At 42.6% G+C, this 14,671-nt stretch overlaps 1 protein-coding gene across 1 annotated transcript in view; it reads right to left on the reverse strand.

The window, feature by feature from the left end:
* The window catches only part of LOC143188122 (discoidin domain-containing receptor 2), a 144,248-nt gene that overhangs the window by 52,114 nt on the left and 77,463 nt on the right, over positions 1-14,671 (reverse strand). Inside the window, exon 4 of the mRNA XM_076392192.1 lies at positions 5,125-5,356. Coding sequence (XP_076248307.1) covers positions 5,125-5,356 — 232 coding nt within the window. The remainder of the gene's footprint in view (positions 1-5,124; positions 5,357-14,671) is intronic.

The raw sequence follows: 14,671 nt of genomic DNA on the forward strand, positions 1-14,671 counted from the left end.
TTTAAGTATGTTAGAATAGACCTCTGAGCAATAATTGCAAATGTTCAGATGAAGAACCATCAGGAGAAATTTATCTCATTTTCAAATAGCTCGAATACTGTTCACAATCGAAAGGCTAATAAAACTTCCTTTAAGGCATATATCGATTATCTTTTTCCTCGATAATTCAAGGATCTAGTCCTTCAAAAATTAATTGACCACAATCTGCTCCTTCAACTTTAATTGCCTCAAATAGTCACGGCGAAAAGAAAATAAAGAAGAACGCTTCCCGCGAAATCGTCGTTCCACGCGCTGCATCCGAAAGGAATCTTTTCGAGCAAACAAGAAGCCAGTAGTGAATCCAGTAAAGCGGCCAAGAGCATCTTCGAGTTGGGCAAACCGCGTGGCAATGAGCGAGCCCATTTCCTGCAGACTGCGGTCTGTAAATTGCACAGTGTTTTCGTGAACTTACATCGCGCACGGAAGCTGGGTAAAGCCCATTTAATTCGACCCGCGTCGATAGAATCTCCCCGCCAGAAATCATCCAGAACACCGGCTGATCGCAATCCAACCAGGCTACGGGGCGACTACTTGTTATTACACCCGAGTTTCGTGGAAGAACAAGATTCTTTCTTAAGTTGAAACGTGACTGAGCGAGCGCACATTTATACAGAGTGCTCTGAAAGTATGAACAAGCTGTGTTACTGACAGTGTACAGAGTGTCACAAAAAATAGTGTGTATACAAAAGTAACAATATTTTGAAAAGTTAAAATAAAAATATTCTTCAAACTGCTACTTTTTTCATATGTTTAAAACTACCATACTCCTAAGAATGATTTCTATTTTAAAAATGGGACTTTATTCAAAAGAAAGGTATATTATAATTAACAGAGAGAATGGAAATGACTATGGTTCAACTTCTTTTTATGATACCTGAGATCTTTGGAACAAAACAGCAGGTCCAACTTTATAAGACACCCTGTATAGAAACGAACAGAAGGAGAAGCTTGTTGGCGCCCCGAGCCTTAATTACCTCTGGCGGTCTTTTGAAGCTGCTCCACCAGCATCTTTGGTCCCGTGACAATTATTATTACGTGGTGCAACTCGTGCGACTCGTTTACACACGCACACAGACGTTCCTAGTTCCGTGGAGTCGGAGCGACACGCGTGCACCAAAAGCTGCATGCACCGTGCTTGTGCGCTCTAAAAACTTAAGGCTTCCAGCTGAAGGGTGCACAGCATCCGAGAGTCCTCTTTCCTCTCTTCTTTGGGTAATTTCGCAAAAAAATCTGAGCAATTTTACCTTGCGGAGCAGCGACGGCGCACATAGGATGGTTCGCGAAAAAGAGGAAATTCGGTGGTCGTCAGTGAAACAGGCCGACGCAGGATCATGTAGACCAGAGAGTAATTAAGTAATCTTTTCGGCCGCTTTTACGAAGGATGCTCACCAAAAAGGATCCGAGATTAAAAACTGTACTTTTTCTTTATCGTATTCCCCCCAAGAAAAGTAGTTTTATTTGTCGAGCACGGTCTTTACTCGCTCTAATAACGCGACTCATCACGAGCAATGAGCACATGTAGAAGACATAAAATCTGTAATTTATTTCTGCGTTGACGACTCTTGTTAATTAAACGAGACAAAAAGTTAACAACGAAAAAATAACTATTCTTCAGGATCCGATCATTCAATCATGACGTTTTTCGATTTTCTCGGCTCAGTCCGCTGTAATTGTTCAATTTACAAGCAGGACGAGTCACCGCGAAAAAGATGGGGCAAGATCAATAATTGGGCAGGATCGCGGATTACTGAATAATCATGAGACTCAGAATGATAGTTGGTCTTTGCATGAAATCATAAAGCTGAAACACGTGACGGAGAGGCATCTCCTCGAGATGTTGAACGAAGTGGTACGGTTCCCTGGTGCATTAGCGCCAGCACGAGTGGCCCATCAATATTAATAAGGCAGTAACTGGACAGCGGATGTATAGCGGTCGGATAACCAATTTATTAAAAACGAAGGCCTCACCTTCTATAGGGTAGGCAATTCATAGTTTTGTTTTGCCGAGTTGCCAGCCTGATCCATTCTAGAATGAGGAAGTCTAGCGACTAAGACAGGATGGCTAGTTACCTGCTGAAGAATTTGCATTTAACGGTGGCAGGTGATTTAATTGAGAATTTGCTTGGAAAAGAAGGGGAAGGCATTTCCTTATTCTTGCCTGTTATTCCTGTCATCTACAAGGTATGTAAGTGTTATAAATAATACCTCGCTGGTTAAACTTTTTGGCTTGTTCGAAAATTCTGATTAATTAAAATTAAATACAATTTTTTGCGGTGATCGGGCTGTCGGATAGAAATTCTACTATATGTTTATACGAACTAGTACATTCTAAATTTGTCTTCACTTTTCTAACTCTCCCCGCAAGTTCGATCACGTAACATTTCCATGTTTTACTCTTGGGACTAGTTACGTACTCCATTCCATACAAAGTATTCCTAATATTTTCTACACATTTTACAAATCGATCGCAATTTTACTTTCACACTTTTCTACATTTTACCCTCTTATACTTCCCACCAGTTCCCTCCTTCCTCTTATGTATCATTAATACGACTGGACCTACAATTACCAAGATACTAATTTCAAACTCCTTCCATCCTTCACATAAACTATAAAGTCAACGTGACACTTAAAACGTTACCGAAAAACTAAAATACCATGACAAGGAATTAAAAGCTCGTTCAATTTGCTCGAACATCAGAAATTCAGGACCCCAAAGAGCGATCCCTGTTTGGTGTATATTCGATGATCATACCAGCGGTCGAGTTAGATTTAACACGAGATCGCGAAGTAGAACACGCGATACGACGACCATAGGATGGCACAGGAGACCGCAATCCCTTGGCAGGTTAATCCTAGCGCGCTCGGTCCATCAATATTAATAAGATCCAGACTGGACAGCTACAGATGTGGGTAGACACCGATCGGGTGGCCAATTTGCTCGGTGGTTAGTCGAGCTTTTTCGCCACGCCTTTCGGGACACGTCGTCTTCTCAGTAGCGTCGTAAAGCGGGCCAGGATCGTTTGTGCATTAATGACCATCGCGTCACTTCGGAATCACACCCGAGGGGACACCCATTGGACGAGGCTTAAAGTGTCGTAACAGCGGCACCGACGAAGTCTATAAACACTGGCCGACGTAAAGGACGATAACTTGAGGAGAAACGTGTCGTGTCGCCCTTGGCAAGCTGCTTACGAGTCTCTTAGTACCTGCCTGTGCATCAGCCCTACCTGCAACCGGTACTTGTTGCAATAGCCCCGGTATTTGATCCCATCCCTGTCACGCTGTTATTTCATCGAGACACTTTTGATACTTTGATGAGTTTCTTAATTGAATTCGCTGAATTTTCAGATTATTCCGCTTCTGTTGCGGTGGCTAAATCTGGGGCATGCAAAGTTTGAAGTTTGAAACTGCTAACTTTTAGAGGTACCAGGTGTTCGTGGATTTTTAACGTTTTATTTATTTACTTTCTGATTTAAAGGAAATGTCTAAGTATAGGGTTCGAAAGACGGAATTATGTTTCCTAATTTATGGTATTAAAGTAAACTCGACAACAATTCTATTCAAATATCTGCTGTAAAATTTTCTTTTTCAAAGTTGAAAAAAAGCTCCTGGATAATTACGGCTTTTCTTTACTTGCGAACAAATAAATGCTCCCTCATTTTGTTAAAGTTTATTAACTTTCTGTAATTAGACTTCGTCGCGCAACTGTTTCACTGAACCAGCAAACAGAGCAGTGAGGAAATTACTTTTATTCTGTTATTAATTAAAAATTGTTGAACAATTTTGCCCAGTATCTACAGTGCAGCGAAAGTTTACTGTATATCGGAGATTTTATATTTTTACAGCATGGAATATAACGATATAAATAATGAGTGGCCCAAGGTACAATTGTAACGCTCGCTTGAAGCGTATATTCTACTTTAAATAGATTCAGACAGACAGTAGTCAGACTATGAGAGCTCCCCTTATCTCGTGTATTCCGTAAGCACCTAAAATTATTTCTCTACATTTGTACTCAATTAAGGTACAAACTCAGTTCTCTCAAAAAAGAAGTAGAATAACAAAAATTCTACTTTACATTTTTCTTTCACTTTTTCCCACGTAGAATTACCACTTTTTGCTAGTACCAGCACTTCTAAAGCACCTCGTAGATGCAGTAATAATAATTTAAAACATTAGCATAAGTACCCACAGCTACCTAAAGACTACAAGACCACTGCCTCATCAAATTTCCCACGAACTACCCCATAAAAGGGTCCAAATTAGTACAATACTTTAATTATCATTTATGCGCCAAATTCACCCCTCAAAAACTAATAATCGAAAACGTCTTATGTAACCACAGCCTTTCTAATAAAAGCAGTCCACCGATTTCCCCAGCTCGAAGAATTGACAGGGAAGAATAACAGCCAACAAGAGGGACCGATTCGGTACAGCTTCCGTTCACCGCGGAATCTGTTCGCGAAATTCAGAAACGCAAAGCCTAAAGGCACTGCCTTCGAGTTCTCTGCTCGACAAAGTGGCGCAACGGTGGTACGAAATTAGCTTACGGATTCGCGATAAGCGGCTTACGCTTCGAGTAGGATAATCCCCCGCCTGCCTTCGATTGTTGCTCGTCGGGCGAGCGAGTAGGCGCTTTGAACCCGCGACTCGCACGCGCGGGACGCGCGAGCCTCTCGCTTCGAGAGCCACCACCAGGAATAACAATCTCTCGCTGCTTTAATCGGGATGGAATTATTATTTCAGGCCAATGACCAAGCCGGCCAATTCGAAAGCAGTTTCGACTATTCTGGGCGCAGCTGCGCGTAACAGCTCGATCGGCCGAGAGCAGATGCGCGCGAATCGCCCGCGATACGGCCATAAATCACGATATATCTCGAGCCGTTTTTATCAATCTCCCGTGCACTTTTGATCACGACCCCTTTTAGCTTCTGCGTGCTCGCGCGAATGACCCAGGCAGCGATCCGTGAACGGATCCCCTCCTAGCCGGGACCGCGACGATCGGTCTTAGGAGAAGCTGAGCGATACGCGCACAGAAATCGTAGGGAATTAGTTAATGGAGCCAGCGATAAGGACACTCACCTCTTTCCCTTTGATATCTCTGTAGCGGACCCACTTGCCCAGACGTGGTCGCCAGTACTCGAGCAGATACGCCTCTGCATACTCAACACCCATCCCGTTTCCGAAACGACCTTGCGTAGCGGTACTCGTGATCAAATGAACCGTATGAAGGTCGATTTCCAGCCATTCTCGGGCTTCTTGGGTGATCTGATTCTTGGGGCACCAGGCACCGCCAAGATTCTCCACTTTTAATCTGGAACAGATAGTGTTGGGGTTAATTGCGGTAGATCTGCTGGGAGGTGGGATACAGGGTTTGTAGTTGGCTGTCATTTTGGGTGTCATTTGATATCTGTGTGATTGAAGAGAGAAAGAGGTGAAGGTAGAGACTGGTCATGCTATGTCTTGAGTTGGTGATATTGTGCTTTGCGGAATTCTATTTTGAGTGTTTAGTATCGCTATTATGCTGGGCATCTGGGTTAACTTTATGGTGCTCTGGGGAGCTTCTATGACAATTTCTATTCTAGGAATGTAGATATCTGTGTGTTAGAGTGGACACGTGAGAGTATTTAATTTTTTTAATATTAAAACGCTGAAGCTTTTAGAAGTGGTTTTGATTAATTAAACAAGTCAAGTTGTTTAAGTAAATTATGAGTTGGCATAGTTAAGAGTTGCTGTAGCTCACTTAATTAATTTAGTTAAAAGTTAATAATTTAATTTGGTTAACACTTAACTGGTGTGATGCATTCAGGAAACCACTTATTCTACGCTTTTCTATGAAACTATGTCTGCAAATTTATTAATCACTATCAACATGCCTCCATTACGTAATTTCATTTAGCAGTTTATGTTAGTTTTATGTATCTACCCGTGTTTCATATTGTCTATATTAAACCACTTTCTATCACCTGAGAGATAACTAGAAGTAATATAAAAAACATAAAAAACATTCTTCACTTCTTAAGCCACATATAATGTTCTTCAAAAACTAGCCCCTTCCATCTTAGTGCAATTTTCATAAATACTTATCTCAGGCATAAATACATCGCAAGTCATATAGCACCAAGATCTGAAGACACATGTAACCAAATACAGGTTAAATGAACTTCAAAGTAACTTAATCTCGAAGAAATAATATAAAAAGGAAATTAAACAAGACGCGACTGCAGAGGTTGTAACTTGAGGCACGTTCCAGAGAAGTTTCTCCATATCGAATCAAAGAATAATAGGACACAGCATTCTTCAGATTTTCCACGAACATCAACGACTCGATTTATGCTTCAACCATCGTGGATCGCCTATTTCTCGGCATCGTCCCTTCCCCTTGATACTTTTTGAACGTAACAAATTAATTAAACGCGAGGGTACCCGACGATCCTCTTCTGACCCCTTCCCAGCCCGCAGTTCGTCAAAATTTTCAAAGTGAATTCCGATATCGTCACGAATACCGTGCCTCGTTCATCGGCAACTTTTAATACCTTCATTTTTCCGGTAATAAATTCGAGCACCCCTCGAGGGGTAACTTCTCTGGGCGAACTTCTTCTTTTGATCTTGTGCATCGATCGCTGGCTTCACGTGTTTGTTACAAAGTTACTGCTTTATTAAAGTGTCCTTCGTGTGTAGCATGATTTAAGAGGAAACTAATTATTCCAGGATGTTCGGGGTGGAATAATGATTCATTCCATTTTTGGAAAATATTTGCATTGGATTATTAATAAGCCAAATAGTATTTAAAATTTTTAAAACTATTTATTTTCATTTTTTATTATGCTTAGTTGTAGCATAGATATATTTTTAAAAAAGGAAAAGGAGCTGAAGTCACATTGACTTGAACAAAGTATTATATAGTAGCCCTTTCGACAGGTTTAGTAGTTCTAGTATTAAATCAAATCTAATTTAATGACTTAATAGGAGCCGACGCGTGAGTAGACATTCATAACGGCGACGACTATAAGTGATACGTTGGAGCTTGTCGAAATTGCTTTTGTCACGTGAGCCTTTAACGCGATAACCTTCAGTCGCGCCATAGACGCTGTCAACAACCCCCAAACACCATTATTCTATTCGAAGGGGACTAATAAATGCGAGCTTTCCCTTAAAAAAGTTAGACGCTCCAGACTCCAATTTTAAAACTCTCAAACTCATCCCCTTACTCAACCGAAAACCAAGTAATTTCAATCGTCGTTAAAAAACAAGCAGCGTAGCGGGTCTGCGCACTGGAGAGCCCGCTCATTTGAAATTAAAAACGAGTAGAATAATCATAACACCTTGAAATCTTCGCACCCTAGCGGAAACTTCCTCGCCTTTGGGAATACCCCTGCAAACTTCGCGGACAGTAAAGCTCTCTTTGTCCCTGTCGCTTATACTCGTTACAAACAATCAACAGAAATGGGAGATGGAGAAAGGAATGGAAGAATAGGATAACAAAACGAATCCGCATAATCTTCTGTACCTTCCTGGTTTTAGATTTCAAGCCAGGAGGAAGGAAAGCTAACGATGACAGTTCCTTGTTATACGATTAATAGTGTACGAGACATTAAGGATTGAATTTATTTTGAGGACTTTATTTTTGAGAAAGATTTAAAAATATTTGAAAATTTGAATATTTGAAAATTTGAAAATTTGAAAATTTGAAAATTTGAAAATTTAAAAATTCAAGGTTCCTTAGTATTTTTCTCAAGTATATACATGCATTTACTTGCCGATTTCTAAGTTCTGTTCAGCCACAATTATTTACTTACACTAAAATCTCATTCACGCTCCTGTACTCGCACCTGTCATTCACAGCCTGTCATAATTAATGAACACAAAGGCTCGACAAATTCCAGCATACCATATTTTTCATTATCGATGTCTGAAGGGATATTCGGATAAGCGTCAGTTTCGTAAACTTGTCGATAAAGTATCGGTAATCGATGAGCGCGTAATTAATCCGATAAAAAGCAAAGCTTTGGGGCAAGAGTATGGAGGGGAGGAAAGCGTTGGCGAGGGAGATTGTGCATTCTGACGTACAGGTGATGCGGTTCGAAGGTGCAAGCTGGCCATTTAATATGTCCAGGTTGTAGCATCCCGTTCGGCATTGGCGCTCACCGTGCTTCGGTTTTAATCTTTGGGGGTCGAAAGCAAGGCGCGGAGAGCTCGGCCGTAGCCATAGCATGAATAAAAGATGAGGCGCGAAGCGCCTTCCCTAATTGCGTGGACCGTTTAAATGCTTGGCTAAGAGAGAAGCTTCTCCCTGCTCGTAACGCCGCTCGGTTCTACCTATAGCGATCTGTCGGTGTAGCCTTTTGGAAGGTGCGAGCTGAATAGCGTAGAAACTGAGGATGGGAAGGGGGTGGACAAGCCCAACGTCTTGGGGACTCGAGTTTGTTTTAACGTCGTGCATTATTCTTCATTACCGGAATATTTCGGGGCGAGCCTTAACAATTCTGCAGCTCCCCGTGGAGTGTTTGCGCTATCGTTAATTGTCGACGGGAAATCCTCGTGGGCGTTCTCGATTACGATACGGATAATTCAATTTTTCCTGTAACCAGGGGTGCGGCCTGGACCGAGGCTCGCAATCTTCGCGCAATTTCGAAGATGGAATTATGCCCTGGATTCCCCTGGTCGGGTTTCGACGATTTCCATCGGTAATTTGCTTTGCCTCGCCTCTCCAGCTAAACTGAGAGCGGTTCATTAAGCCTTCAACGATTTAGGGAAATCTGATTACGCGACGCTTTTTCGGAGATTCCACGATTTGTTTCCGCGTGGGAAGTCGTTACAGAGACTCTATTTTGGAGTTTGCTAAAATTAGGAAGTACAGTGAGAGCTTTCAATTCCTTCAATAAATCAAATAAATGGGAAGTATGAATTTTTAATATGTTGTTCAATAAAGTAGAGTTTTCTGAGAAGTAAACGGAACGTTTCCTCCATTTCAAAATTATTTTTTTAAAAGTAATCACTTCTAAAAATTTTATAAAATTCACTCTGTGAGGGTTGTTCTTGTGAGATTGACTCCTAGATCAAATATCTATCTTTTGAAGTTAGAAGAATAAGAAGTTTTCAAGAGAATCTTTTAAACTTCAGCGGCTAAAGTGTAGTAAGAGTCGGAAAAAACTTGGAAAAGTAAACGATCATAAAAGTATTATAATTTCATAAGGAGAACCTGCCGTATAACTCTAATATTTGTAACCTTGGTACTGGAGCAAATTTTCTTATAAACATCTTACAAAAACAATTATTCTACATTATTCTACATAGTCAAGAAAAAGCTTCAATTAAATACCATTTATTCATCCAACTTCAGCCTCTCTGCAATACGACAAACACTAACTATCAATTCCCGATCTCCATAAAAAATAATTTCAAACATCTTCCATCGACACTATCACGAGCTCAAAATAATCAAACGTCTACCTGTCGACACTTCGACACAAAAAACTTGAATGACGATACCCTTATCGCTTCAGAGGAGAACACTGACACCCCTATCTCCAATGGATTGAGGCGAGACCACGCTTATCTAAACTCGTTCCACCTGACCACTCGGCTCGCAGCTCGCCTCGGTGTCGCTCACTATTTACACGACGTCGCGAAGTGCAATTTGCAACGAAGTTCAAATGAATGCCAATCGGTAACCGATTCTTTCGCTCGCCTGGATCAAGTTAAGCTCGCGGTCGCGCTAATAATCGTGCTTAACGGCCATCGACGAGAGAATGACAACGCGGCAGCGTCCCCGAGGCCAGGCGGCGGCCGTCGTTATAATAGTCGAGGAGGCAGCCCTCGAAAGATTTACGGCCCGCCCGGTAGAAGTGGGCTCTTTATCCTTAACAACCAGCTCCGATGGACTGGTTTTCCGCTGTGTTGGAACAACAGGACAAGGAGAGGCGGCGAACGATACGAGGTAACGACGACACGGTACCGCGGCATCGACGACCAGCACCGAGAAACCTGCAATTCCGAGACGGAATAATAGACAAATGGCCGCGTAGGCAGGATTTTATGGTGTCGAACGCCCGCCGAGGCTGAGCAGGACCGACACGCGCAGAAATTCACTGTCGCTCCGCTCGCCGAGATTAATGTTAATCGATGCTATTCAGTATTGAGGACTAATTGTTATTAACCGACGAGTACATGGTCGCGTGTCCGATGGCACAAGACGGAACTGGTTAACGCCGAATGCTTGTAATATGCAAATTTGAAGAGTATAAGTATTATGGGAGTATAAAGTTGAATAGATGCTGCTAGGTTTGAAGGAAGCTTGGGTGAAAAATGGCGTGGACTGTGTGACATCATTATAACACTATTTAATTCTTTTTACAGGGACGTCTAAAGTACTATCATATGTGGAGCAATGTGAAGAAAGATGTGAAGCTGCTGGGTCCAATGATAGTTTCCAGTCACCCATGTAAATTACAATCTAAATTTTAGATATTCAGACTATCTCAGTGTGAAAACACATTATCCCAAAACTTCACTCAAAATACTACACCTGGGAGGATTCATTTCACTCTTACAGTATCAAAATTGCCAAAGCTCCATCTCATTATACATACCCAAACTTCCGATCCATAATGCTCGCGTCAGAGTAAATATTTCAGCCCCTCGCTGCCAATCTGCGCACCTTCCATCTTGTCGGTCCCATGCTCCCACCCTCACATTTTCCAGTTTAATGTCCTCTGCCGGACACCATTATCCCTTAAGTTATTATTAGCGGCGCGAGTGATAATGCCCCGTCGCCAAATCCCTTCCCCCTTCTATAATTCCTGTTTTACCCGTCATTTAGCCGCGTTACGTCCGCCCGCAGCCTACACGTGCCATTTAGAATGACTTTTTGCAGCTGGGCTCGAGAAAGCGTCACGAGCTGTGTGTGGTCCAGGGTGTCGAAAAAGGACGATCAAAGACGCTGTCTTTCGCGCGAACGAGCATGTTAGCGATGGAGGGAAGAGGGGGAGGACTTTGTTTCGAGCCTTCGAAAGTCCTGGCCGCTCTCAGAGCTCGACCGAATGACGGACGGACGGCGTTAAATTGAGCGCGACGCGGAGAGATACACCGTGGCGGACTTAAATTTTCCATCGCGTTAACCGCTTCGAGGACGATTCTGAATTCGACGAAATTAGCGGGGACGTGACACACCGTCTGCCCACTATCCCGATGTTGTAGGGTTTTGTATTATGCAAACCGTTGGCCAGGAGAATTGACGTGCAGCCGAGTTCATCCGATTCAGACCGCGTAGACCCGTGCAGGGGAAAAAACGGCCCTGGCTTCGGGTCTTTGGTCGCGGGAAATTTGCGTGGACGTTGAACCGTGAAATCCCCCGCTTTCGTTTAGTCTGCAATCGATGATATTTGCCGAGTTTCTGCGGTTTTATCGGTTGAAGTTTTACGAACGAGAGGGATAAGTGTTCCTCGGGCAGATTTGATATAAGATCCAATTGAGTTAAACGCTGTGATAAGTTTGCAGTGGAACCGGGGGTATCTGATAAGATTAAGGTTACAACAAGGCGATGTTTCTACAGTTACTTGTTCCTTCTTTGCTCTTCCTTTTGGCGAAATATCAAGTTTCTGAAGAAACTCCAGCATTTTTCGATACAGGATCCTGCATCGAGCAGGATACTGTAACAATAATGTGGTATCGGGACTGGAATACGATGTAGTCGTACTTGTGCAATTATCTTCTTTTTGATCGAACTAGGGTTTCTAACAGTTCACTGATCACCGTGTAATCGTTAACAATCGAGAATATAGACCAGGAAAGTACTGTGCACGAGAAGAAAATAACATTTTCTTTTATGCACTTGCAGTATTAACTTAAACACCGTCACAAGGAGTTCATATCAGCAGCAATATCTAGTCAGATAAAACTAGAACTCTATAGTTACATTGTCCTATAATTATCTCTTATCTTCTCGAAATATGCGTCCGCGAAAGTTTCCCTATTTTTCAAGCGATGCCAAGGATAATTCCATCTCGAGGATTTCCACAGCCATATTCCTATATCTAGTCGATAAGATTAAGCCTAGTGCTTTCTTAACGATCTGTTCTTTGTGTCTTTCAATTCTTAGCTAACAGTCTATAACCGTTAACAGTGAAGAATATAGCCTCTGGCAAGCCACTTAGCCCAGGAGAAGCCCTAGCGTTTTTGCTTCAGTCAGGCGTAGGGGATCAAGCGAGGCACACTTACAATTTCGAGTTAAACGCCGTGACAATGAGTTGATACCAGAACCCAGGGGTATATCTAACCGAACGAGAGTGAGGGAACATTGTAGCCGCACCTCTGCCGCTGCAATAAACGTTATCACGATACACCGTAGTCCGGGAGACTGCCTCTCCTTAAGGGCTCGTCGCGTTTCTTCGCGAAATCAAGAAGACATTCACGGCACTTAGCAAACGAACTTTTGCCAACGCCAGCCGTTTCCCTCCGCTTTATCTGCACGGCGTCGCCATCGAGAGAGATGTTCCTCTATTCTTCAGGCCGCTATTGCTTCGAGGAATTTCAGGAGCCCGCTTATTGAACCCGTTAGAATTTGTTCCAGGTCCCGGGCGATCTGATACAGCTGTACAAATTGAATTCCCCTTTTCGATTCGGTATCAGCGAAACCTGTGTAACGGGTAATAGAGCTGGGTTCATAGGTTCTTCTTATGAGGAGAGAAACTGAAGTGCTAACTTCGCTTTGTAATGAGACTTTATTAGTTTCTGGAACCCGTCGAGACTGTACGTTGTTTTGGAGAATAACAGGCAATAGCTGATGAGATGATAATATTTCCAATTGCTCTACGTATGTACCAGTTTTGAAGAAGTTCTGAAGATTCGAATATTTGAATTTCTGAATTTTTGAATTTTAAAATATTTAAATTTTTGAATTTTTGAATTTTTGAATTTTTAAATTTTTAAATTTTTGAATTTTTGAATTTTTGAACTGTTGAACTTTTGAACTTTTGAATTTTTGAATTTTTGGAAAATCATATATTTCAATATGTTAGTAGTTGAAAGCATTAAAATTCCTAAACCTCTGAAGGCGATTAATACTAATGGATATATTTAATCGCTAGTGATTTGGGTCGACAGTCTTGACAGAAAGTTATTCAAGAAGTTACCGTCAAAACGGCAGTGAAATTCAGCGACCCTCGCTTAACCCCAGATGAGGGAGATCGAAAATAGGTACGAACGCAAGCACGCGATCGGCCACAAGTAACGCAGCCCCCTCATGACTCAGACTGTTATCTGCCTTCTCTGAATTACAGTGTATCAAGTAATGACTTCAAGAACCATTATCCACGGAAAAAATCCACGAGCTAGACGTGGCGCATTCCTTACAGCACGTTAATGTGTTTCTATTTCATCAGAGTCGTTTCATACCTCGACTGTTCACCTTTTTCGCGCGATTGAATGAAGGGTAGACTCAGATCATTCAACTGTTTTCAAGTAGTCTCGTTGCTATATTCCTTACATTTTGAAATGATCTAGAACAATTGAGGTACCTTTCTATTCACCGTCACTCATATCTTTAACAAAACCAACGGGAGTTATTAGCACAGAAGTCGACCTCAGGAACATATCTCTGTTATAAAGATATCGACAGCAATTCATGACTCCATAGTGAGAAAACACGACTTCCTCGAGTGGAACGAGTCCTCAGGAAACAATGCTTAGAAGATGCTATTTGACGAGCAGTCCACACGCGAAGTGTCTTTTCTTCGCTTTCCTGGGAGACGTTGAATTAAGAAAATATAGGAATCGCGAGGACGACGAGGGGTAAACGACCGAACGAGGATCTCGCTGGGCTTCATTCACTCACTGGCGTCGCGTATCTGGTTTTGCCGAGCGTGCATTCACCCCAGTAATTGCAATTGAATTTATCTGTTGAATCGCGGCAACGTATATTTTCGTTCCGCTGCAAAATTTGCCCAGGCCGTCTTTTCACTCCTCGATCCGCCGCAATTCCTCTGAACAAGACGCCCCCCGTTGCCCTCTGTCGTGGCAGCATCTTAATTGCACCCATTCTGGAAACACCGTTGAACGGAAACGCGAGGAAGACGCGGGAAAGAAGGGAGCCAGCTGGGCCGATTCTCGAAGGCAGCGAAAGGCAACGAGTCGAGTGCTCGCTTTCCTTCCCTGCGCACTCGAAAATTGTGTATTCCGTATGGAAAGGACTCGTTTCACGCTCGGCGGAAGCCGTTCCCCAGATTTCCCTATGCGTCGCTCTTCCTTCCGGTTTTTCATCCCCCATCGACGAAGAAAACCCTCAGCGAGCGTTCGACTTTCCGCTTAACGCGCCCAATTTTTTCCCCTTGATTCCCCTTTCTCTTTTGCCCACGTGAAAAGCGTCTTCGCGGGTTCGTTCATCGATCAATCTCCCATCCCCCCGTACTCGAGCGCGGCAAATTAAATTATCGCGTCAACGTTACCGTTTCAACGGCACGGCCCTTAATAAATGACATTGGAATACCGTTTAATTGAATTACATCGTGGACGTGTTTGACATTCGAACTTTTGCCCGGGAACGAAATAACGTGGGGACGATTTTTTCCTGTTTCTGGATTGTCTGGCTGCTGCGGACAGGCAAGTGACGATGCACGATCAAAAAGACGTG

This window comes from Calliopsis andreniformis, chromosome 2 (genome assembly GCF_051401765.1).
Source record: "Calliopsis andreniformis isolate RMS-2024a chromosome 2, iyCalAndr_principal, whole genome shotgun sequence".
Lineage (NCBI taxonomy): Eukaryota > Metazoa > Arthropoda > Insecta > Hymenoptera > Andrenidae > Calliopsis > Calliopsis andreniformis.